Source organism: Anser cygnoides, chromosome 4, assembly GCF_040182565.1.
Source record: "Anser cygnoides isolate HZ-2024a breed goose chromosome 4, Taihu_goose_T2T_genome, whole genome shotgun sequence".
In the NCBI taxonomy this organism is placed as follows: Eukaryota; Metazoa; Chordata; class Aves; order Anseriformes; family Anatidae; genus Anser; species Anser cygnoides.
This window is the reverse complement of record NC_089876.1, coordinates 26,184,085-26,209,841: the sequence shown is the minus strand read 5'-3', so window position 1 is coordinate 26,209,841 and position 25,757 is coordinate 26,184,085. Positions and strand designations below refer to the sequence as shown.

The 25,757-nt window shown below is 36.0% G+C and overlaps 1 protein-coding gene and 1 long non-coding RNA gene across 3 annotated transcripts; one reads left to right on the top strand and one right to left on the bottom strand.

Annotated features, from left to right (window-relative positions):
* Positions 1–1,696: 1,696 nt before the first annotated feature.
* Positions 1,697–8,129, bottom strand: LOC136790666 (uncharacterized). The gene is made up of 3 exons (XR_010831034.1): positions 7,000–8,129; positions 6,240–6,338; positions 1,697–2,422 (listed from the first exon to the last, which is right to left on the bottom strand). It is a non-coding gene; the product is annotated as an uncharacterized lncRNA (long non-coding RNA).
* A 1,559-nt stretch (positions 8,130–9,688) lies between these two features.
* On the top strand, positions 9,689–25,470 carry YIPF7 (Yip1 domain family member 7). Of its 2 annotated transcripts, none has more exons than XM_066995824.1 (7): positions 9,689–9,767; positions 10,352–10,461; positions 12,637–12,753; positions 13,598–13,764; positions 15,483–15,628; positions 20,007–20,188; positions 24,893–25,470. In XM_066995824.1, exons 3-7 carry the CDS (start codon positions 12,638–12,640, stop codon positions 24,915–24,917), a joined length of 636 nt encoding a protein of 211 aa, XP_066851925.1. In that variant the 5' UTR covers positions 9,689–9,767; positions 10,352–10,461; position 12,637; the 3' UTR covers positions 24,918–25,470. The 2 variants fall into 2 exon arrangements, with proteins under 2 accessions (XP_066851925.1, XP_013028130.2); XM_013172676.3 differs by lacking the exon at positions 24,893–25,470 and adding an exon at positions 24,197–24,648 and having other exon boundaries at positions 9,693–9,767.
* Positions 25,471–25,757: the final 287 nt, after the last annotated feature.

The window sequence follows — 25,757 nt, the reverse complement described above, 5'->3', positions numbered from 1 at the left end:
CTTTCAGGACAGAATTCAGTTGTTTGCTGTTTGTATGAAACAAGCAAGTATAATGTTATTTTACATGTATATCTTCACAACAGTTGCCTGGAAAACAGGTGATTCAATAGTTAACAGAAGGCAGCACAATATTTATTATATATATTATATTTATATATTTATAAGTTTATTATATATATTTATATAGAATATTTTTAACCAATGTTACCTGTGTAAAAAGATAAATACATAGTTTTATTTAAAATTACTTCAGTCAGGCAAAGAGTGAATAAGTCACTGAAGCAGGAACACCTTTCAGCTCCAGCCATCCGTGAGAATGAGTACATACTACTTACTGATATTTTGAATAGTACAGAACCTGCAGAGTGATAATAGATTCCGACTTCCATATTAAAATGCTTTTTTCAAGTTTGCTTTTGATATGAAACCGTAAATATCTCTATACACACAGTGATTTTAATTACCACTGCTTTAGTGAGAATAAACATTGCTGCTAACCTGTATTACTCTGTCATGTCTGTAATATGTGAGGCCTGGAGATGTATTTTCAGAATACCAGAGGTCTACTCAGTGATGCATTGATCAATGCATTTTACATATTCCTAAAGCACCTTTTCCATGGCACTAAAAGAATAAGATTGTGAAGTGTGAGTGTCTGCAAAGGAGATTGTTCATTTTGTTGCAGTAGTGTTTGTTTTTGAGATGGCATGGAAGACAGCCAGGTCTCATTAGAGAAGGACGCACCTAAAAGAGAGAAGAGGAAGACCCGCTAACCACTCACTATGATACCCAGAAATGTATCAATTTTAACTATTTAACTTGAAATGTTTATTTTAAAAAATGGAATAGATTAACTGAGAAAATTATGTCAAGCAGCTACAGGCACATTGTCAAAATCCCAAGCTCAGGTTTCAAGACAGGTGAGGAACTTTCTTCCTGAGTGTCCATAAGCGATTCAAGTATACTTATGGTTAATATGACAGCTATCCTATCATGTGCTCCTGGTCCACGTCCACCTTCAAAAAACAGTTTCTGAGCTACTACAGTCTATTGAGAAACTTTTCACTTTCTCTAAGGCATTCGCCTTTCAGCCCAATTTGCGTTTGTAGTCTGAGCAACTCCTCTGTTACTAAGCTCCCTGAGGGATAGGTATTTCTTTTGGTATCACTGTGATTATGCCAGTTGCTGTCTGCTGCAGCTGCTCATTCATTAGGCTTCCTTCCAAAGCACACGTCTGTTCTCTGTTCTCATTTCAGGGATTGCTTGACTCTGCCTTGGGAATAAATGTTCTGCATGCCACATGAAGTGTGTCACATGGTAACATACTGTGACATCCCCATTTCACCCCACCCCAAGGTCTTCTGTTTTCTGGTTGGATCCATTTCACCTGCTGCCCAACTGCTACCTGAATTTTACCCTTCCTTGGTATTCACTAGCGAAAATAGTCGGAGTCACAATTGCATTAACTGGGAATATTGTAGAAATGTGGTACTGCAGCCATTCTGCTTCCCTCAAAGACTCAGTACTTCCCCATGACAGACCTACCAAATAATGTTTTCTCACAACTGGTGTTCAGTTTAGAGCAGCTCAGCTTCAAAAGGATAGGAACAAAAGAAAGTTACTTTGCCAAACTGTTAGAAGAACAAGTTTAGATTTAGTTTGAGTTTAGATTCTCCTAGAAAAGGGAAAGCTGGCCAGCCTGTGACTTAACTTAACCTATGCAACTTAACAGTTGCCCGTGGAGAACATATCTGATGGGTTTGTGTAGTGTGTAAGTTTCATCACTATATTCTTGCCGCCTCAGCCACCATCACAGCTACATGACTTCTCAAAACTGTAGTGAAACAGCAGCAACTAGGTTTCTCAGAAAAATAAATAAAACAAAAAATTGGTCAATTCTTAAGACTAATGCATATTTTGCAGGAGGAAGCAGATTACCAATTCTGGCATTTCTTAAAGTCAAGAAAATCAAAGAGTATATATGGGTTAATATAGCTTATTTCATTATCCACAAAAAATGGCCTCACTTTAATTTCCTCATTTGTCTAATAGAACAAGACTTTACATACCTTGATAGACCTAACTCGCACCTATCTCTTAATTAATTAGATATATTATTTAAGGTAATTTATCACAGCAGTTCAACAGAGTAAGAGCATAAGATAACCCACGCGGGGTGACATGAATAGTTTGCCCAGCCCAGTGTGCTGCCCAGTGCCAGTAGCAGGACATACTATTTACCAGGACCATGCAAGCTTGGCCAGTACAATCAATCTCTTTGCCTTCAGTCATGCTCCTCTTTGCCTTCCCTCCAGCATGCAGAATCCCAAGCTTTTTAGACACACAATACAGCTGCATCCCTTTGGTTGCCATCTCTCTTTAATTCTAGTGGATCACCATCTCTTCTTAAGGCTTTATTTTCCTGAAGCAAAAAAGACAATTTAGCACATGTTTAAAAATGAGGGCCCTTTATATGGGACAGTCCTGAGGATGACAACAGTAATTCAGCAGGGCATATGAAGCATATCTGGAGGAAGAAAATCCATGTTCCTTGCTATTTCTATTCAATTTCCTCCAGACATAGATCAGGCCGAGGTCATTAATCCCTATTTTAATTGCTTTTCTTTCCCATTAACTTGTCTGTGTTAGAAAACTTGACTCATCCAGCTGTGGAGAAGGGACAATTAAAATCTTTTTGATGGTCATTGCCTAAAAAACAGTTACAAGTTAAAAAAAAAAGTTTCTGAGCAGAAGAGAAAGGATTGTTCCTATTAAAGATATTCCAAAAGGATAGCTTTGAAGATTTGATTTTTAAAACCTGATATCTTGTGAATGAGAGTTGTAACTTTATATTTTCAACAATAATAGAAGGATACATATCTTCTGTACCATTGTGTTTATTATTATTATTATTATTGTTATTTGTCCATGTAGGTTTCCCTTGAGCTAGCAATATCTAAGCTGCATGACTTGCCCAGCCAGATAAATGAACGTCTTTGTTTGAAAATTACATGGTATATTTCTGGGTACTTCTTCAATCAGTAACAATAAGTAAGAATTGGTTAATCATGTAATTCATGACAGGCTTTTCTTTATCTTTCAAAAGTGGGGTTCAAAAAGAATAAACTGATATGCAGTAAGAATTCTAGTAAACCTTGCCATAAAACTTACATTTTTCCCTTCCTAGTTATCCTTCTCTCCTTACGCAGCTTAATGTTAAATGCAGTTAATAGTGAATAGCGATAATTTTAATAAGCACTTCCAAAAGCACTTCTCCCATTAGAATTTTGTATCTGATATTTGTAGACCTATAGCTGTATTTTTATTTTGTTGTGGATCTTTTCTGTGTTGATAAGACAAAATACCTTAGTCCCATGTTTCTTGAACTTATGCTGTTGGCTCTTAGCTATAAGAGAACACATAAGAACTGAGCTAAACAAATATTAAATGTTATTCAGGTGCTGAAAAGTTTGAAATCTTTGGATGTGAGCTTCTCTTTACAAATATGATTTAAATTAGTTTTTTTTTCTCATGTATTAGCGTTTATTTGATTAAATACTTTTTCTTTCATAAACCGTATCTTCTCTTTCCTAACATAATTATCAGAAAATAGAAAGATTTTTTGCACTGAATTTTCTTTGCCTTGAAAATTAGATGCATGGGGCATCTTAAGATTTTACAAATTTATAAGCAACAAGGTCTTTACATAAGGTCTTTAATTACAGCACAGGTTACAGCACTAATCTGTTGCTTGGATTATGACTGAGCGCACACTGTGTCACGACAAGCCTGTACCCTGGATGACTTTAGCTGAGATGAATGCTGAACTCACAGATCTCTTTTGCTCCAGTTTGGCATCCAGCATCGTGTCACTGTATAGAATTCACTTCTGGACAAACATGGCTTGTGTATATTTTTCCTATTCAAATTGTACGAGGTCTAAGAAGGCCATCCTCGTGTGTGATGGCAGATTTTGCTGCACAAGGGAACATGCTCTGTGCCACTATCCTGTTTCTCTGTTAGGAGCTTGTAGGATCTATGTTACGCCTCTCAGACTTTTGGCAAGGTCAGCTAAAGAGAAATTCATTAGGAGGCCCAAATTAATTATTTGTAAAGGCTTTCTACCTGTGATTTAGGTTTATTTCCAAGATTTGGATTTATTTCCTCTTCCCTTTCCTCCCCTCCTATGGGAGCAAAATAACAACAGAGTCTTTTGTCACATGCTTTTCTCTTCTCTTAACATTTCTGTCCTGTACAACCACTATATGCACAAAATAACAGCAACAAAGCACCATATATCTCCAGAGGTTGATTGTCGGACTTATAAATCATCAACTTTTTTTCTGCTTTTTATATGGCTCCAAGCCTGGCTACACTGCTCTGTGCATAATTACTTTAGGCACAGGAAGGAAACTGAAATTTTGCCTGAGAAGCCCTGTAAGGATACTGAATGCATCTACATATTTTCCAAAAATCAAACTCACTTTCTGGAGATAACATTCCCTTTAGGCAACTTGTGATCTATAGATTATGGACACAAAATGCTGCAGCTGCTCTTGTGAAACCTTTAGAGCTTATGAGCCCATGTGCGCTTGTTCTAAAGAAATAATTACAGTTTGTCCTTAGGAACTTTATGACCTCCACATAGAAGAAACTTTTTGCTGAAATGTTATCATCTCTTCTCATCTCAGTACAGTTTCAGAAGATTCATGGTGATTATGTAGGATGTATGGTTGCAGTTTAGCTACCCCACTAAGAGCCCTGTGAGAAGTAAGGAACAATACTTCTCAAATGTTGAATAGCTTGTGCTTGTTAAAAAGCATCACATTTTATTTTAAAGCTTGTGGTCTTATAGAAAACTTGTCACAGAACCAACATTTCTATGAATAGTAGAAAAATTCTGTCCTAGGTCTGTCTCAGAAGTTTAAAATTCTGTTCCCATCTACATTGTTGACCGAGTACATTTTAATAGGTTGCCTAAACTCTCTTTTCAACTGTAAACAGTAACAATACCAGCTTCCTGAGTAAAACACTTCATGATCTATTGTGCAGAAATTACTACAAAAAAAAGTAAAAGATTAATGTATTTTTGTGTGTTAACTACTAGAAATATAAATTCTGTTAGTATAACACTAGATACCTTCACTTCAAAAAGTATACCTCAGGAAATGAGTTTTCTTCCTCCTTAATTGTGATTTATTTTGATTTCAAATTTGAGCTCTCCTGGAGCGTAAATACATATTACCCTTTTCATGTCTCTCTATTTTAATGTCTCCACAAGAAGATTTGAAAGAAACTGCACTAGGCTGTGACACAACAGAAAGTATGTGGAAAAAAAAATCACACACAGACCATGTGTGTGTATATATATATATATATATATATTATTGGCTTTTCTTTAATATGAGAATCTTGTTTTCTATAGATAAAAGACTGCTGCACCATGCTGCTTATCAACAGTAAGATTGACCATATGAGTAAAAAGAGAAAGTCTGTTTAGGCTAAATTTCTGTCTTCATTAAGGACAATGACTGGATGCAAGGGGAAGAATATGACTGCTTCCTCCTACTACTTTCTTAGTCTTCTACTGTTACCAGCTTATGGACTTCTTGAATTGCATACTGTTTGTCTGTATTTAGTAAATCTTAGTGGATTTATCTTTCATGGACTTGCTCCAGATTCATGCAAATATTCTACATGCATAACTTCCTGTGAAACAGACGTTTCATAGGTCTGGTACCCATGCACCATTACCTTTTGTTTCTTTATTTTTGAATCTAATACTATCACTTTGTGGGTTTTGTTCTTCCAAAAGATAGAGTCAACAGTCTATCCCTACCCACCATTCCACTCATAATTTTATAAACCACTGTGTCATATAACCCTTCCACCAACTTTTGCTTTTCCAGGCCAAAAACTCCTTGCTGACCTGGTTGTTGTTCCTCATGTGGAACCCATTCTATACCCTCCTCTCATGCCCTTCTCTCAGGACATAAGATATCAGAATGAGACTTAGCACTATTCAAGCTGTCAGTGAACCACAGATTTATACAGTGGTGTAATGATGTTCTCTGTTTTATTGTCTTCTCCTTTCCTAATAATTTCTAACACCATTCCGTTGTTTTTGACTGCTAGTGAGTATTGATACATAAAACCAGTCATGCAGGAACACATAACTTCTCACTTGTTTGTTCAAGTCTAACAAACTGTTCAGCATAGAGAATGCAAATGCTACTTACTTTGGATTTTACTTCCCTTTTTTTTTTTTCTTCCTCTTACCCACTCTCTGAAGACCCATCATAAGAAAGAATTAGGGTGTTACAATGGCTGTGTGAGCCCTGTATGCATAAAATTTAGTAGACACTTTAAATAATTAATTTGGTAAAAAATTATTTTGTAGAAGTATTAAATGGTATATTTCTTAGCAATTAAATTTTCCTCTTTTCTTTAATAACATATTTTAATAATGTCCCACTTATAAAATTATTAATAGGACCTGTTAATGTAAGTAATTCAGTTTAAAGCTTACTGAATTAATCCTTAACGTGATTAATTTTTACATTTAAAAAAACCCTACAGAATAATTGACTAATTCTTATAATGGATTTTCCATGGTCATCAGTTAAAATTGAGTAATAAATATAGGGTTAAGTAGCTGATTCATTCCATAGCGAGAATTCTATGGCCTTTTCTATGTTATTCCATTTAATCTTGTGTTATCTAAATTTAAAAAAAAAAAAATCATCACAAATTTTTAAAATACTTTAATTACCATATTTTGTCAAAAAAAAAAAAAGGAAAATTGTCTTCTTTGAAAACTGATGTTATTTCATTTTTTCCTGCTTTGTCTTTCCTTTTCATTCTTTTGTTTGTGTGTGTGATAGAAAATCAGGAATACATAGGAAAAGTAGTTAACAAAAAACTAGAGAAAAAGTTCTGTCTTTCTTGTAGATTTTTTTCACATATTTCATGTACGTTAGTCATCTTTTTAATGCTCACCATCTTCAATCCTCATTTTCCTTTTTCATGGTTAGACCTCATCCATTTTTTTTCCACTGAATTTATTAACATCCTGTCTATCTGTCAGTCAAAGAAAGTATAGTTACATTCACATTGTATTCTAAAACCTTGAGGTACAGCACTTTACTTTTCCCTTATGTTGATGAGTACCAGCCTTCCCCATTGCGGTGGGTCAGTGACTTCTGGCACCCGAAGGAATGCTCAACTCAGGTGTTCCTTTCCTCTGTCTACTGCCTTGTGCCAATAAATATCGAGTATGTGCTCTTTTCAGACCAAATTTCAATATTTAGTGTTTGTGATAGCCATCTGTTGTGAGCACGATCACATGTAGTGCTGGTAAACTTCCCTGTGGTCAACTGCAGGTGTCACTGTGAAAGTTACCAAGCTCATTTACTTTGAATTTCATTTTACTTTTAGATAATAACTTCAATAATCTCTTAATTTGCTGTCTATTTTATCCTAACAGATTCTGGTCAAATCACCCTGTAACTGTCTCTGATTGGTAGATTTTGCTTCAAGGTGTCTGCTAGATTAGTTTTACAAAACTTCTGTCCTGCAAGACACCATTAGAAAGTCACCTCCCCCTCTTAGAATTGCATTTGAGAGGCATCAGATAGCAATTATTTAATCAGTATAATGGCTCTCCCATTAAGTAGTGATGGTTCTATATTTATTGAAGCAAAATCAAGTAAAATGTCTTGTACAAATATAGGTCATCCGTGGTTACCTTTCCCAAATACAAATCTCAATTAAAAAATAAATTAGTTTGAAATTACCTAGTTTCCAAAAGCCCACGTTGATGGGATTCATCGATTCAGTTATTTATTATTTGAGCCCATAATTTGCTGGGATTAATCTCATGTTGAAGGGCCAATAATTACTCAGGGCATCTCATTAGCCTTAACAAAATGGCATTTTTACTTACTTTTGGTCTTTTCAAACTTTCCTGTTGTTTTGTAACTTCTCAGTGTAGAAAGTTCTTAATTAGTTTTTCCAAAACTCTTAGATGCAGAATTTTAAAATATGTATCTGAAAGCAAGTGTTTTATATTCTACTTACATAGAGTATATTTAAACATCATTTGTAATTTCTAATTGATCATTTCTGTCTTTTTGTTTTATTGATCGGTTTTTCTTCTTGTAGAAGAGTGACAATATTGGTACTATTCTGTATGTTTCTAATAAACTTGGAAATTCTTTGTTTCTATTGATCACTTTTCTATCAAATACTTAATCTTTTTATTTTTTAATCAGTTTTCTGCATTATCATTTCTAACTAGTATCATTTTCCATGTTTGTATGTTAGATGTACATTTATATGCTTATATACACAGGGATATTCATGTAGTATAAGTTAAAGTATGATATGTATAAGGCATATGATATTTCAATTTTATATATGGATTTAAATATATATATATATTTCAATTTTATTTTAATTTCTCTCTATATATATATTTTTAATCTACCTGTGGCTTTCTTTTCTAACTTTTATATGTTAAACAGCTATTAAAATATTCTTCAACAAGACCCCGCTCTCAGTCACGGTATTTTTTTTCTATTTCAATCCCTTCTTCAAAGTGTGATAATTATTCTAAGTCCTTATCTAGCAACTAGCATGCATATATGTATGCGCATATTTGTATGCATGTATACATATATGTATGTGCATATTTATTTATTTGTATGGCTGTTTCTAATTGAAAGTAGTAAAAGTAGCCATATCATTATTTGTAATTAAACAGGTATAACCCTAACAAGCAAGTATTCTTTATTCTTCTATCCCTTTAAAAAATAATAATAATAAAAAAATAAATAAATTGAATTATCTTCCCCAAGGATAGAAGCTAATCCTTTATCATTCCCCACCCTGATTTATTATAAATACTATTAAGCACTATTGTCTAAATACAGATGATTAACCCTTGTCAAAATTAACAATTTGCTAAGAACTGAAAATTCACCTTATAGCAACATGGAAATGGCGTGACAAAAAATTTAACAGCATGAGGGACTCTTAACAACAGCTATAACAAATACCATAATTAACTTACATAGTTAATTATTAGCAGAAATAGGTGCTTTATTTTTCTACTTCCCACCGTCCCTCAGTTCTGGTTTCTTTTAGGGATATATACTGAGTTAAAACTTAGTATACTTCATTTTTTCTTCTTTGAAAATGCACCTATATTATAATTGTCTGTAGGTCATGTACCAACAGGGCGTGATTGGTCTCCTAATGAAATGGAAGTCATTTGGCCTTCAACCTTACAGAATTTAGTATGCACCTGAGGCACAGATTAACAGTCTGATAATGCATCCCATTTAATGCCCCATTCCTTAAATTAACCAGTCCAAGAGCTCATTGGGAAACTATCCAATAAATAAGTGAAAAAGGCAGCACCTGTTATGACTGGTTGAATGCCTGGTATTAAAGTATGTGGAAATAGAAAGCTTTCCTTGAAATTTAAGTACTATTTCAAAATCTGTGCTGTGCTGCAAGTTTTCTAGCTGTCAGGACTGTAGAAGAGAAGTTCCTAAGGCTTTGTGTGTAATGGGTCGCAAAAGTGAAGGCATATTGTGCCGAGTGCTGTGTGTGGGGAAAATAAATAAATAAATTAACCAGGCTCTCATGTCTGCACAATCAATAAATGCCCTCAAATAGTGATGAGGAGGGTTTGTCATCTATTAAGTGGAGACTTGCCATGACTGTGGTGTGGTGGGTGCTGTGCTGTGACAGACTTTCTGGTAGGCTGGGGCTGAAGCAGTGGGGCAGGGAAATGTGCCTCGATGTGCCTTTGACTGTGGGATGGACCTGTCCCTTAAACACTTCTGTTCTTCCTCTGTCTGCTGTTATGGTCCCAGCAGGCATCATGTTCCCTCCAAGATGTATGCAACAACCAAAAGGTCCTTCTGCCAGCCACAAGGAACAGCTTTAAGGCTACATATGCAAGGCCCAAAATGCACCTTGTAGGAATAACTGCTAGAAGAACCCCTACCCCCCAAAATATATTTACCCTACTACCTTAATGGGTATTATTATGTATTGTTTTAATTGTTTAATGTCTAAAAGCTCAGCTCATGAGGGCTCCAGAAGGATCTTTATAGATACCTACTTAATGAAGAAGCTCTAAGATGCAATCTAGATTATTGGTCTGAAATATGTATATATAACACAGTTTGCTCATTTTGTTCTGCTTTCCTTGAAGATTTCTATCCTTTGTGCTTATTGTTGTTAGTTCCTTTGCATGTGTTGTTAAATGCTGCCCATGATATTGACAGGTTGTGTGTTTTTTTTCCTTTGCATGCATCTGTTCAACGATCAAATTTAGAATCTTATAAATAGAACTAAGCTCATCCCTGTTAAAAGCAAGAGGATATTTTAGGTGTTTTCCAACATGTAAATTCAACAGACTGGAGTTTTCATCGAATATATTAAAAAGTAAGTAACCTTAGCCCCAAAATTTTTGAAAATAACTTTTATCTTTTCTGAACTGTACCACACAGATTGTAGCATACCTGGTTAAGTAATTATTTAATTCCTCATAGTGATAGCAAAGGACATTAGAGACTTACTGTAATTAAACTATTAGGCTGGAAGTACCAACTACAATTTTTAAATATAATCCATGTAAAATCTTTATTAAACAAATGTATAATTGGCCTGAAATTACAAATAAAATGACAGCAAATAATTTAGTACAATTAATTTGCAGTAATTCATGTTTACAATATAGAAGTTGTTTTCTTTCCTAAATTTGGAAATCCTGCATGATTGCTCAGCAGTAAAGAAAATAATATTATATAAGTCTAATTTCTACTTTGAATGTTCCAGATAAATGAAGAAATTAGGACACCACAGATTTAATGTGTCTATGGAATACAGTTTAGAAACTTTAATATGCAGTATTCAAGGTCCCTGATGAAATACTAATCTTTATAACTTTTACCTTACAAACAGATTTGCAAAGATCTTTTCCGTAAGCACTATGTACCTGATAAATGTAGAGATGCATTAAAATGAAAAGAGTGTTTTGGCCAACGGCATATGGGATGTTGGAAAAGAAGACAAAAGTAATGAAAAGAGGAAATATTAGGGGACACTATTATCATACGTGAAAGTCTAAGTGAATCATACATGGCTATGGTTATGAGTCAGGTCATTTAACTTCATTTGTTTTCAGAGTTTAACCACTTAAATGTTAGCTAACTGGTGAAACACATACCTCATCTGTATGTTATAGATGTATATATCTAGGCAAAGGTCCCGCTCAGAACTTTGTTTAAAACACCAAAGAAATTCAGTCCAGAGGAGAGAGAGGTCAAGGGGATCTTAGCCACTTGATGTGAGGGAGTAAAGATTAACATGAAGTAAAAAAAAAAAAAAAAAAAAAATAGTAAAGACTGTCATAAAGATAACAGTGAGGTGAAACAGAGTCAGTTCTTAATCTTCTGGATACTCTTACTCAGGGCATGGAATTATTTATCTTAGTATACCTTGTAATTTTGATGATGTTCTGTGGATTTATAGTTAGCTGTGTTAATAACATAAGAAACACCTAAACCTAATCTAAGAATTACTAAAACATCTGCGCGCTTTAAAACACTGTATGACTATAAAAGCAAAGGTACCTGATGTTTTAGAGAGCCAATGTGCCTTTTATTTCTTATGCTGCTTACTTATGACCTAGACAACCAGTTCTGCCTATACACAGGATATGCAATGTAGTCCCATTGTGTGCAAAATTAAAATAGTTCAAAACCAGGAAGGACCCTCATGTACAAGAGTGAGTCCTGAAAGACATCCTAGGTTACCTCATAGAAGGGAAAACAGCCTAATCCTTCCTTTCTTACTCTAATCAGTCTGTGAATACAGAGCTGAGTATGGGTCAGCAGGAATGAAAGATGTGTTTACCACATTTTCTTTAATATACAGTCCTCCTATGCTATCTTCTTCAAAGTCATGTAGCTAACCAGTAAGAATGTTTCCCTGGTATTCCTAATATTCCAGCTACAGTTTCCTTGAAAGTAAATCACAATTTCAGTGACTATATATATATATTTTTTCCTAGTATTTTCAGATGGTCATATATAACAATGCAAAACACAAAAAGCTAAAATTAGTAATTGGTTTAAAAAACTAAAATAGTTCTTAAATTCCCTAGTTTGTAAGCATTCAGACTTGACCACAGTTTTCTTTTAAAATAAGAAAATGAACTGTTTAAAATAATAGTTTACTTGATTTCCATTCTTTCAAAATTACTGAAGTAATTTTTGATAACACTAACAAAGCAGGACGTCAAGTGATAGTTATTGGAGTAAGTTTCTTTCCCCATTCTTATACTATGTAAAAATTTTTATACAGTAATGTGGTAACAGAAGTTTAATTTCTCTTGTTATACAAAAAGAAAATAAAGGGTCCATTTTTGTCAGTTCCAATTTATCATGAGTTTCTACAAAAAGACTCTCTTGAGTTTGTGGCTTCGTAATAGTAGTAAACTTTTAGGTTTACTATTAGCTTTACTATTTCCTTTACAGGTTAGGAAAGGTCAAAACATAGATATTTCCTTGCTCAAAAGACTACTTTATCAATATTCACCCTCTTTTTTCTCACCAGAATGTCAAATTTTGAGCAGTTTCATTGCGACTTTTACCAGTCCAATTACACCATAGATGACCAAGAAGAAGGTTACAACAGTTATGGGTCTAGTGAAAATCTTAGTGCAAGAAGAAAGTAAGTATGCTTATATATATATTTAAAAATTCAGATGAAATTAGTGACAAAAGCATGCAATTGCAACAGAAGGATTGTGTAATCAACACAGCTGAAGTTTTAAGAGGGAAATACATATACAGTAGACAGATGGAAAAAATCCTAGTATTTCATTTTTTTCATATTTTTTTTGAAATCTTTTGGTGACTTCTGTCCCTGGAAGAGGGACACTGAAGAAAAGAAGTTCTGAGTTTCCCTTTAAGGAGACTTCTATGTGCAGGAGTCTGGACATTGCTACAGCCTTCCTGTTCAGCAGCTGATGGATCTGGGTGGTCCCAGGGCTTGCAGAGAGAGTTGAAATGGCACAGACCAGGTCAAATCAACAGCATTCCCCCCCGTTGTCTAGTTAGGTATCCTGTCAAAAGTGCTTAAAACTAAACAGCCTTTAGTAAACAGCTCTTTACTCACTTCTACCTGTGCTGGTAGTGCTCTACAGAACCTGCATCTCACTTCTGGAAAATCTAAGGAAACAAAGAATAGTTTTAGCTAAAGCACTGAGATGGAAGTTAAAGGATGAGAGATTGGCCCTAGCTGTCCCTGTGCCTTCTGGTCATACAGAAATAAAATCATATATAATAATAATTAGGGAATCACAGAAAATAGAGCAGGAACGAGCTTCCCATCATCTAGACTTTCCCCATGTCATAATTACTTAAAATTAAACCTTTCCTAAGGTTTTGGTATCTGTGCTACTATTGAAAATAGTTGAAAATGTAAATCATGGCACAAGGCTGAGCAATTCTAAGGTGCCATGAAGTTGCTCATTGCCATTACTTGTTTTACTGCGATTTGTTTCTTGTTTCAGGTGCCAGATAGGAGACCAACCTCCAGCCAATGCTTTTGTCCCCTCGGAAATGCTTCTGCCCTCTCAGAGTTACACAGGTCAGATTTTACAGCCGACATACAGTCCCAATACACTCTCTCACCTTACCTACACTGATGGTTTTGATGAGGAACCTCCTTTGCTAGAAGGTAAAAATAAAACCAAGGACAATGCATGTACTTGTGCTTTTGTTTGCTAACCTGCATCACTCACTAGAGAACCTACAGCAGAACTACCCTGCCTGGCTCTTAAGCTTGTTTCTGTGTATGCAGCCTGTATGAAATTCAGTCATCAGTCCCTAGTCCCCAGGCCTACATTTTCTTTTCTGAGATCTGCAGGGATTCATTCGTTCTTACGGCATATAGAGTGTATACTTTACTACCACTAGATGACAGCATAACAATAAGTTTTGCATTCGTATTTCCAAATATTTTCTCCAATCTGTGTTTACTCTACATGCATATTGGAACATCTATAATTAATAAACACTGATAACAATCCTTTTTGCATATCTAGTAATAAATTTAATAGTTCAAAGATGCTAAATAGCTTGCTTCAGTGGGAAAGAAATTGAAAAAGCTGCATTCAGCTTCAATTAGTTGAACGTTTAACTACATAAACAATATCATTCTTTATGATAATTGAACCATCCTAGTGTTAGTGGCTGATTTGTAGATGAACGTTTACTTTACAAAATACTGGTACAGCATTAAATAAAAAAAAAAAAGAGAGAAAAAAATTGTTCGTGATTACTTCAGTATAATACAAAAAGAGCATATGCAGCCTGCTTTGTATTCTAGAAGACAAGTGGGTATTTTGCTACTTAAAAAAACCCTACTAAACCCTTAAAAATAGAAAGATCATTTGATTTGAAACAGGTATCTGTTACACCTCCAGCTCTTGGTTCTCCAAGTGTTTAACTCCACAGGGAGCTCACCCTGTGAAAAGGATGCTGAAATGCAACTGCTTCTGATCCACAGTGCTGCAGAGATGTTCATGACTGTGTGCCAAATAAATCTGACCAAAGACAAACATTTCAATACAGAGCAACTTTATAATGTTTTGGCTCAGCTCAAAATGATGAATTGGTGGAATAAGGTAAAGACTTAACTTTCCAAACAGCTCTAATGCATTGTCAGTTTCAGTAATTCTGGCACCCAGTTCTGAACCTGGCTTTTCCTTGCTGGAGCATCTTAAGGAAAATGATCGCTCTTGCAAGCTGAAGCGTTTCCACAGAAGTTATAAGAGAAATCTTTGCCCCAGTAAAGTTAGTGGCAGAATTCCCATTGGCTTTAATGGGGAAGAATTTTGTTCTCTTTTCGGGGGCTCTCAGTAATTACTTTTTAAATGCAAAAAGCTTATAAAGCACTCTACGAAGAATTATTAACTTGCCTTGAAGGGAAGAATGTCATTTTTAAGTACCTCTGGCACTTCAGGCTTAAGACGCATCTCTTGTCAGATTTACCAGAATTAAAGCATATATCTGTGTCTTTAGAGTTTCAGAGTATCTTGAATTCTGCAGTTACTGTTAATTAGCATATTTTTCAACATCTAACTTAGTGTAGCTTCTATATATACATATTTTAAAAATATATAGGAAAACAAATATTAACTCCAAAATGCTGAAGGCATTTTTTGGTTCACTGGATTTAATAAATATTGCCAGTTTGAAATCAGAGCTGACTCTCAAATATACTGGTTGAGCAGGTACAGCATGTTCATACTACGGTATACGTCATCCTATAATATTATCTTCATTAAAGCGATTTATTTGTTTTGTTCTTTTGGGCTCGTGATATCTAATGAGTTTTTGTAAAAGTGTTGTTTTCTTGTAAGCAATTAGTTGTCATGGAATTTCTCATTGCAGAACTTGGGATCAATTTTGAGCATATATGGCAGAAAACCTTAACAGTTCTAAATCCGATGAAACCTGCAGATGGCAGCATTATGAATGAGACGGACCTCACAGGACCTATGGTTTTCTGTTTGGCCCTTGGAGCAACGCTGCTGCTGGTAGGATGTGCTAGAAACTTAAGGGATTCCTCTTCTAACAAGATAACACCTAGGTGATAACGTATGTGAAATAACAGATGATGTAGTGCTGGCATAAAATGAGTCATTTGCTGCCATTTGTCCTGAGATTTTATATAAAAAGTCTCCTTGCTTGAAAGTGCATAATGCTTAATTGTAATGTAGATGTAATACAAGTGAAGTGATGTATTACTTACAGTGGAAATAATACTTTTTGGGGGGGGGGGCGAGGGGGAGGTGTGTTTGATATGAACAAAGGACAGATCTGCACAGCGTATATATTGGAGAGGCTCTGAGCACTTGACACATGGCAGTGTGACCTAGATAGGACCTTACAGGGAGTTTTCAAAGGAGGGAATTAAAAGGTATGGCACACCAGACCAGTTTTTCTAATACTCTTGCTACAGTTTTTAAATTACCTTCCCTTATTGTTATCCTGGGGAGTGCAGAAATCAAAATCAAAAATATTTTTATGTAACTAAAATCATTCCAAAAAGAAAATAGAAACTTCTTCCATTGCCCCCTCAAATTTGCAATACCTTTTTATAAATTTTGCTAGCACTTTCTTAATTTATATTCATTTTTTACATCATCTGCAAAACAAAATATGATAGCCTGGGTTTAGCCTCTTTCATCTTTATGAATAAAGCTTTCATACAGGAGGAAAGTTGAAACAGAGACTGTACACTACTCCAAATTCATCTATTTATTACTGACAACAGGGGCTTTACAGTGCTGCCGAAGTACAGCTCTGATTGTTGGCAACAATTTGTCAGACAGGAATAAGATGGGACTGTTCTGGGAAGGGCTTTGCTACTCTAGCAACTGAGGTAAGAGAAATGGGGCTCTAATTCTCCATTTCCTGTATGATAAATAGTGCTGAATCAGGAGACTCCTGCAAGTTCTTACTCAATTTGTAATGGCAGTCCAGTACCTTGAATGTGCGAACTGCAATATAAAAGGCAAGTGTTAGTATTTATGCCCCTATAAAAATAAAAATCTTTTAAAAGGGTGAAAGCATCAGGAGGAAATAGAATAAAGGGAAAAGAAGATAGGAAGTCAGAGAAGACGGGAATAAGGGGAATAAAAGGAGAAAGCTTTGAATTTATTATAGCCAGGAGGATGGAAGGAAAGCTAAAAGAAAAAAAAAAAAAAACAGTTGCTGTTGATTTTTCTCCATGGACAGTGAAAAATTGTAATGAATATTTAACTTCTATTATTGAAATAAAGCATTTTAATTACCATATTTATTCTAAGATATTAAACATTTTACGTGTCATTAGAAAAACAACTATTTTCAGTGCTCCAGTTTTTGGTCAGAAGAACTCTTCTGACACAGTCTAGTGTTTTTGTGCCACAACTTCACAGAAAAATGTCTGTGGGATTTCCATCACCATTTTATAAATTCAGGCTGCTCATTTTTATTTTAGATACATTTGAATACTAAAGTGGCTCTTCAGCCATGTCAACACGATGTCCTTCTGTACTTGAAGAATTCTTTTCTAATAACAGCTGGAATATATCTGGTTGAGAGCTCATTCTCAAAAATAATTTATGATTTATTTTTAGTTTCTTTTTTTTTAAATTTTTGAAAAATATGCAAAGATATTTTTCAAATAGTATCACTACTTCTGAAGCACAGAGAAAAGGAGAAAGGCTTTGTTAACCTAGCAGCAAGACTTGATCTTCTGCATGCTGGCAGAAAGCAGGGCAGCCCCGTTGCAGGGAGAAAAACAACAGCAGTGCGAAAGTTAGCAGGCTTTACATTTTACATAGTCATTTGTCATCAGTCTTCCCCGTACCTTGAAAGTAAGGGTAGCAGTACCCACTCCAGGCAGATGCAAACAAGGTCTGACTTTCTTCTAACCTTGTTCCTTGCGCAGGACAAATTTAGTGCTTTCAATTCATCAAAGCCTGCCAGGCTAATCAAGCCTGATTTGGGTTTTGCTTACAACGCTGTGAACTGGGAGTATTCCCATGTGCGTGAGTCAGTGTAGTATTTACATAAGTTAGGAACATCGAGAATTGGAACCAATTTTCTCACTCTCTCAGTCCCCTGCACCACAAAACAAGCATTGCACCAAGAGGAGATTTCAGTTGGCTGCTCCTGTGCTTGTACCATCCCTCTCTCGGTAATTTGGTAGTCTTAGATTAAGCTGCTAAATAGTGCTGTGTGGAATAATTAAAAACACTGAAACAAACAGCCTAAAATATTAGCTTACAGTAGTTGTATCTCTTTGAGGCAGATCTTTTCCTAGTAGGTTGACAGTAAATGCTGCCCCAAACAGCTGCAGATGTTATGCTTACTACAAAACTTGAATGACTGAAATTTTGGCAGATGATAATCTGAGCTACTATTGCTCTTCCACACCATCTCTAGTTACCATTAATTTTATTTGGTGAACAATTATTTCCTAAATGTTTTAGACCAGTACTATGGAAAAGCCAGCAAAGGACTTTGTACCTAAATAAGATTTCTTATGCTGCTAGTTCAGGGATAGATTATTCTATCCGTGCTTTATGGTGGCATGCACTGTCAGGAGAAAGGCCAGCATTTGGAACAATATGAGGATACGGGCAACCTGACTGTAGATAACTTCAGCCCAAGGACTGGAACCAGAGGAGAGTTCAGCAATAAGCCAGGCTGAGTAGAAGTACAGGGTAAGAGTTTTGATGGAGTGGCAGGCCTTACTAGCTGAGGCACTTATCTTGGTAAGTGAGCTGGCGCCAACCTGCAACTTTAGGACTTCCAATATTGTGTGATCGTTACATTAGGCTCTCTTCTCTGCATTGCTTTATATCTGCCCAGCTCAAATGTTGTTGGCATCCAGTGATCAATTTCCACCCAAATGGATACAGGAAGGTGGGGCAGAGAAGCAAGATCCTCAAAAATGGTTGATTTCCCCCAGGATTAATTAAAACGTGGTTGAGTAGATCCTCTCAATCCTCCTTAACCATCATGGAGAAGATACTTGGAAATATTCCAAACCAGGAAAAATCTTCAATAATATTTCCACCTTATCTGTCACAAGATAATCCAAACTTAAACTACAAAATTAATTTAAAGCTGGGAACCTGTCTTAGTTTTGATTCTCATGCAGTTTATCCTATGCAATACATGTGCAATATATAGGTGTATATACAAACACACCTGTGGTTTAAGTATGTATATATATATTGTATGTATTACAGAGATGATGCACCACAACCACCACCCCTGTTTAAAAAATGTTAAAAAAAAACATAAATAATAATGAGGAGTTTATTCCAGAGTACAGGCATGAGAGTTGAGCCCCAGGTTTGATCTAGCTCCTTCATAAATGCATGTTATTTTCAGGATACAAAGTTCTAACACAAAATGAACAAAACCATCTTCATCCCAGATCACTGATTATTTCTGATGTACAGATGTTAAAATCAGAGTATTGCATACCTGGCATTCAGCAGTTCATTTGTTAGAACCTTGAAGAGAGGGGAAGAGATTTAACAATCTATGGGGAGTTAGCAATGCTCTTGTGTCTGGAGGTGATCCTCTGAAACAACGGCAGGAGATGAAGAAATCGGTGGTGTTGTGGCCACTGTTGTACTAGTTTTGTGTATAAATTATAGAACATCAGGCTCCAGGCTGTCAGACTGGTACCTGTCACAGGCACTAAAATCACACAAAAGAATAAAACCTGGAAGAAAAACAAACAAACAACAACAACAACAAAACACCTGGGGAATTTTTCTTTCACTGGAGCACAAAAGAACACAAGCTGACAGTTACTACTACAGTAGTAAAAAAAAGAAAGAAAAAAAAAAGCACAGGTGGGGTTTTTTGATTGTTTGTTTGTTTGAAAGCATGCTTAAAGCTGTAATAAAATGAAAAACATATAAAGTAAGTGGGGTTATCATTTTACTTAGGATGCTTTTCCACAGTCCTGTGTATAGAAATTGTAAATATTTTAGTTTCCAATATCTTTGAAATTGTAAAGAATGGATTTTTTTTCCTAATGGAAAAATGTGTTTTCAATGTCCATAATTTCTTCTCAGTTTGTTACCAGTTAGACTTGTCCAAGGCTCCCTAACCAACTCGTGTTGTACTTCAGAGCCCAATGACAGTGAGACTGAGAAACAGCCTTATAACTTTACATTAGTGACAAGCACATTCTCACAATTTTATCTCGGAATGTTTTGATGCAAAAATCACCCAAAAGTAGCAGCTATGGTTTACATTTGAACCAATGTAGGCAAAGCGGGGAGAAAGGGATTGTCAAAATGAAAAAGGAACAAACTTAGTGCTTGTCTTCTGACAGCCCACCACCTTTCGATCTCTTGTTCACTTCCAACATTTTGTGCTTACTTATATTTGTTCAAGGCAGGAAAAGTTCACTTTGGCTATGTGTATGGTGTGAGTGCCATTGGGTGTCTTGCTATACATGCACTACTGAACCTGATGAGCATCTCTGGAGTCTCACATGGCTGCGTTGCAAGTGTTTTGGGATACTGCCTGCTACCCATGGTGATTCTGTCCACTTCTGCAGTTGTCTTCTCACTACAGTAAGTACCAGTGTATGGCAGCAGGAATCATATTAAGCACAGTATGTTAGAAGGCTATTGTCATGCAAAACATTTTGGAAATAGTTATCTAGTGAATTTGAGCTTCCAACACTGAAGAAAAACACCATTCTCTGTGTGTGTGTGTGTGTGTGTGTATAGATGAAGATGGGCAAAATGGAAGAGGGTGGGGTGTCTGTGTTTGAGAGAGGTTATATATAATTATTTTAATACAAGTCCTTAAATCCATTGTTTTCCACTTGGACTGAGAGTGACTTTGATTTCTGCAGCAGCCTCAAATGTGCTTTTTGTTTTGAAGAGCCAACAGTGACTAAACTCAGCATCAATTTTAAAAGCAATTCATGGACTTTGGTTTTATATAGCTGGTTCTCCTGATCCTGTTTTTGTTCATAGTATCAGGCTCCCATCCTTGTATTTCCTTTCCTTCTGTACACTGACTTCTGTGTGACAGAATGAAATAATCAGGCAACCCTTAATGATCTGGAGCATTGGGACAAACGCTTAAGATATAATAGTCATAATAGTAATGGTGTAATTGCTTTGAAAAAAACAAATGCGGCGTTGTATGTATTTGTGTGTATGTGGAGGAGTTCTCAGTAATATAGATACGAATTAGGAAATTTGCATGCAAGCCTTTCCTTTCTTCTCATTCTGTAAACCTCTTGAGATACAGATTGTTGACCTCCCTGTTCACATACAGCAAAGTACAAGGAAGCTCCAAGTCTTGCCTGAAGGCTTTGAGCAGTGCTTTTTGTTCATAGTTAACACATACTTAATAATGGTTTCCCTCCTCATCTTTCTGAATACATTTTAAACCTTCCAATCTGCAAAATACGGGATTTACCAGTTGATGAGCAAGAAAGTGACCCTGTTTGTTTTATGTGGTAAAGCAGCAATTTTATGTATGTTTATTTTTTAAAGAAATGATATAGTGGTATCAAGACTTTAGCACAATCCTTGTTGCATGTTTCTGCGGTGCTACAATGGGTTAGCCTGACCATATTCCATGTATTCAAGTATTTCTGAGCTGTCCTTGACAAGATGAACAGCAGTGACACCAAAGAAGCCACTCATTCTCTGTTCTCCTACACTTCCCATATTTGCTTGATTAACCTGTTTAATAATCCACTTGAATAAAAGGTGTTGATATGTAATCATAGGACAGATGGGGCTAACTCGAAACCAGCTGTTAGAACTGCACAGGGCACTGTTGTCTATACAAGGAATTCCCAAGCACGACTGTACGCTTGTAAAATGCTGTGAATTTAGAGAAAACACATCTTTTGAAAATCTATAAATAGTGTACTGAGGTAGGCTTTACAAAATTAAACCATTATTTCTGAAATGAATTGATAATGCTTAGTGGTTGTCTACAGAATTCTGCAGTCCTTTCTCATTCACTATATTAAACTGCTTGAACACAGCAAGTACTGAGGTTATCTATTACAAAAAGGCTATTAAAATCAAGTGGCAACTTTTAAATCCAATATGTCTCATTAATTTTAATTTTAAAAGTTATTTAAAATGGCAAAAGAGATACAGCAATACCTTCATGATTTTTTTTCCTAATATTATAAAAATGTTATTTTGTCAATTTCAAATTGTAAAGAATTGAATAACTTCAATCTGTTTTCACAGGAAATATACCTAAGATAACATGCATATCAAATCCAAAGACAGATACTAATGCAACAATTGTGGCGTTCATGATTAGCTATTTCAGTGTTAAATAGGGATGAATCAAAAAAAAAAAATGTTGTTTGTTGAATGGTGCCAAATAGAAGACCAGTTCTTTTATTCAGACTTGTGTGGAAACAGACTGCCTCAAAGCTTTCCTTGTGCCCATCTATGCTCGTATCATGTCAGAGCCCAAGCTGATTAAGCCACCTTTCTGGGAGAAATATCAGCAGATGTTTTTCCTGGAAAAAAAAACAGTAAGTCTTCACTATCGAATCCATGAACAGACTAGCCGTGGCATCTCCTTGACTAAACAGTGAAGGAAGTGAGTGTAAAACAGGCGAAAGGAACTCTTAGACCCAGCTGATGTAAAGGACCCGTGTGGTGACCATATCTGCAAGTTGTGAGAGAGAGAAGTGGAGAGGCACCACTTATGTCTGCCCATCCCAACTCAACCTTCGTGTCAGTACACCCTCAGTCCTCTTGGTCACTGTGAGCACAACACCCCTTTCTTGCCCCTCTCCTGTGGATGAGGGTTTGAGCCTCATGGACACACCAGACACATGCTCTCTGCTAAAGCTAGACCATTCCTATTGGCAGTTAAATCACTGTTAGATCAAGGACTGAATATGTAAGTGCACAGACGTATCTCTTGACTGCAAAATGATTTTATGTCACCTTTCCTTCCTGCTCACTGTCAGTCCTGGAACAAACCATGAGAGGCCTCGTGGCCGAACAGCCACAGCTGTAAATTGTACTACCTTGTAATAGCCTCATAAACAGACATTATACTAGCTGAAAATTATCATCAGATAGTGTGTTCCTGTTACATCCTAACCCTCTGCCACCATGGGTGCCTACACACAGAGCTATCCATACTAGCTCTGAATTTCTGGCTAGATGTTTAAGTGAGTGCTGTAGAATCTCTACTTGGAGTGGAGGCTTGGTTCACAGGGCCCAGTGTAATTTCCCTGAATACCGCTGTACAGGTTTAAAGGAACACTTCAACTGAGAGTATTAAATCACACGGTCTTTAATGTTTTATTTTTAATGGACTGAAGTTGCAACAAGGTGCTGAGTCATCTTAAAATCAGTTCTCTCCTTTCTCCCACAAAGTCACAAGAGCTGAGAACACCAAGTACCTTACTGGCCTGGAGACTGTATTGCCAAGAAATGAAGTATGATTAAGTAAACTGAGGCAATTAAAAAAGGAGAGCTTTACTCATCATGGTTTATTTGCAATAACAAGATTAGTGGAGATTATTTTTGATAAATGAGCCTAAGGAGGTATATGTAGTCTGTTTCTCACTTCTGCTTCTGTTTTGCTGATGGTTTGAAAGAATAGAGCACCAGGAAACCATTTAGCAAGTGGAAAAGGTTCATTCATTCTGAAGGTCCCTGAGATTGACACAGTGAACGTGTGTAATGCAGCAGATCTCATTATGCACCTCAGCAGCATGTTACATGCATGAGCTCATGCATTTTACAGAAGCAGACTGCAAATACAGAGTGCAAATAAAGCAAATGTGAAACATTATTTATTGGCATGGTCTTTCTCCTACAGGGTTTAATACTGAGCTCTTTATAACCTGCTGGAATTTTTCAGTGGGCTTTTGACCACAGTCCCATAATCATCAGTTCTCCGGGCCACCCTGCACCTGAGAAACAGCAAAATTTAACTTCAAAATAGCTCAGCTGTCACCCAAAGGCAGTGTGGAAAGCCACAGTGTGGAGAAGGATTTCTTCATGAGCAAAAGACCAGCTGGGCTCTCTCCTGGGAGCCAGTTGACACCTTCTGTATGGTCAGCCAGGGTGTAAGTCTTTAAGAGCCACACTGCTGCTCCTCAGAGTCTGAGGCACGCTTCAAATCTTTGACACATATTACAAAAATACATTGCCTCCAGGTCACCAGGCTGCCGATAGAAGATTAGGTTTGTAGTGTCATTACAAATCCTAACAAATTCTGCTTGATGATTTTTGGCTGCAATAAGATTTTTACTAACTTAAAAAAGATCTTCAGCTGCTGCATCTGTTGGAGCCCCAGAAGATTTACCTGGAAATACACTTCTCCTTCCAGCAGCATGACTGATGAGGCTGCTATTCTTATTCACGCTGAAGAAATTACCTGTTAATATTTTAATTTGTTTTTCTGATTGGACTTTTGTTATGTCAGTCAATCCTTGGTTCTGCCACTGCCTGCAGCCTTACCAGTAATGAGTTGCCAGATGTGAGCTTGAGTTTCTAAGTTTGGTAAGATTTGATGCTACATGTGCTAACAACTGTACTCTTTTTTATTATGATTTTATTTTCTAGGGGGATCCTGGGAACTTTGTTAGCCCTGTTTATTATTGGATGGTGCAGTTTGTCAGCGTCCAAAATTTTTACCTCTGCCTTGGCCATGGAAGGACAGCAGCTTCTTATTGCATACCCATGTGCTTTATTGTATGGACTCTTTGCACTTCTAGCGGTTTTCTGAAGTGTATTTTCTGATAGCCTTATTACAGTTTGTTTATGGTTGTTGGAGGGGTAAGAGGTTATTTACTTATTTTTAGGTTGCCTAGAATTGCATTAAGTTCTGTTAACAAAATTAGATTATACAACTTACCTTTTATTTGCCTAATGGCTGGTAATAAAATAATAATAAAAAACAAGTAACAGGTAGACGAATACATTGCTGATGTTTTGAAAATCTTACAGCGTAGAGAAAAACATTTGTATTGAGAAGGTACTAAGAGCAAACAAATAAATGTTAATTTTTAAAAATATATTGTCTTCTGAGTGTTTAATATATCTAATACATTGAGCAGAGAGTAACTGGAAGCAATAATGCAAATATTTAATGCAAATATTTAATGCAAATATTTAATGGACCTAGTAAATCAAGTGAAAATACACATTTGTTTCACAAAGAAAAAAAAAAAGAGAGAGAGAAAAAACAGCTTATATAATTACTAATAATGTAACGAAATTTATGTGTTTTTTATTATTTTTATTTTTATTTTTTAACAGAAGAGTGAGTGGCTCTGCTTTGTGATGTTGAAGGATTGTCCAAGCAACAAGAAGAACAGGTTGCTGCAACAGAGGAAGGAAACTAGGAATGTCATCTTGTTTTATTTTTAAGAGGTGTTGCTGTCCAAAACATTATTGTACTGTTTTTAATGTACAGTAATGTTACATTTTAGAATTGCCACTAAACCACCGCCTGCTGTCACTGCAGAAAAGCACTGCACAAAGCAAATGCAGCTCCTAAAAATGTCTGCTGAAAGGCAGAACTGTATCTAAGCAAGCAAAATACAAACCTCCACAATGTTATCTGCCCCCCCATCTATTTGCTGCTTTCAGTGTTACAGGAACCCAACATTTTTATAATAGCAATCAAGCACAGAATGCACAAGATGATGTTTCAAAATATAATAGTAGAAGTATCAAGCCATCCAGAGGAAACAGAGATGTGTGTGCAGTCATAACAAGTGCAAACTCCAGCAGGCAGTGGTAGAGAAAATGAATGTAGCTGTAGAAAGGGTTAGGGAAAAGAAATAAATGAAATAAAGGGAAATATGAAGGAAATAAATGGCAGCAGACTATTTCATCAGTGTTTTAGTGTGTCTTCTCTCTTGATTAATATTTTTATGATTTTAATTATTCTCCAATTTAGTCATTATTTTGAGCTGTTAAGTGAAATCCCTGCAAAATATTTCTCTCTAGACAGAGGACCAATGATTCAGTAAGAGAGTCCTGGTACTGCAAAAGCACTTATGCAGAAGCTTAACATGAAGAAGCTGCTCAATAATACGTGGAAAGAACTCTCTTCCTAATCTTTTTCATCCTTTTCAGGTCAGAGGTAAGTTAGATAATCAGTTTGTTCCCACACTAG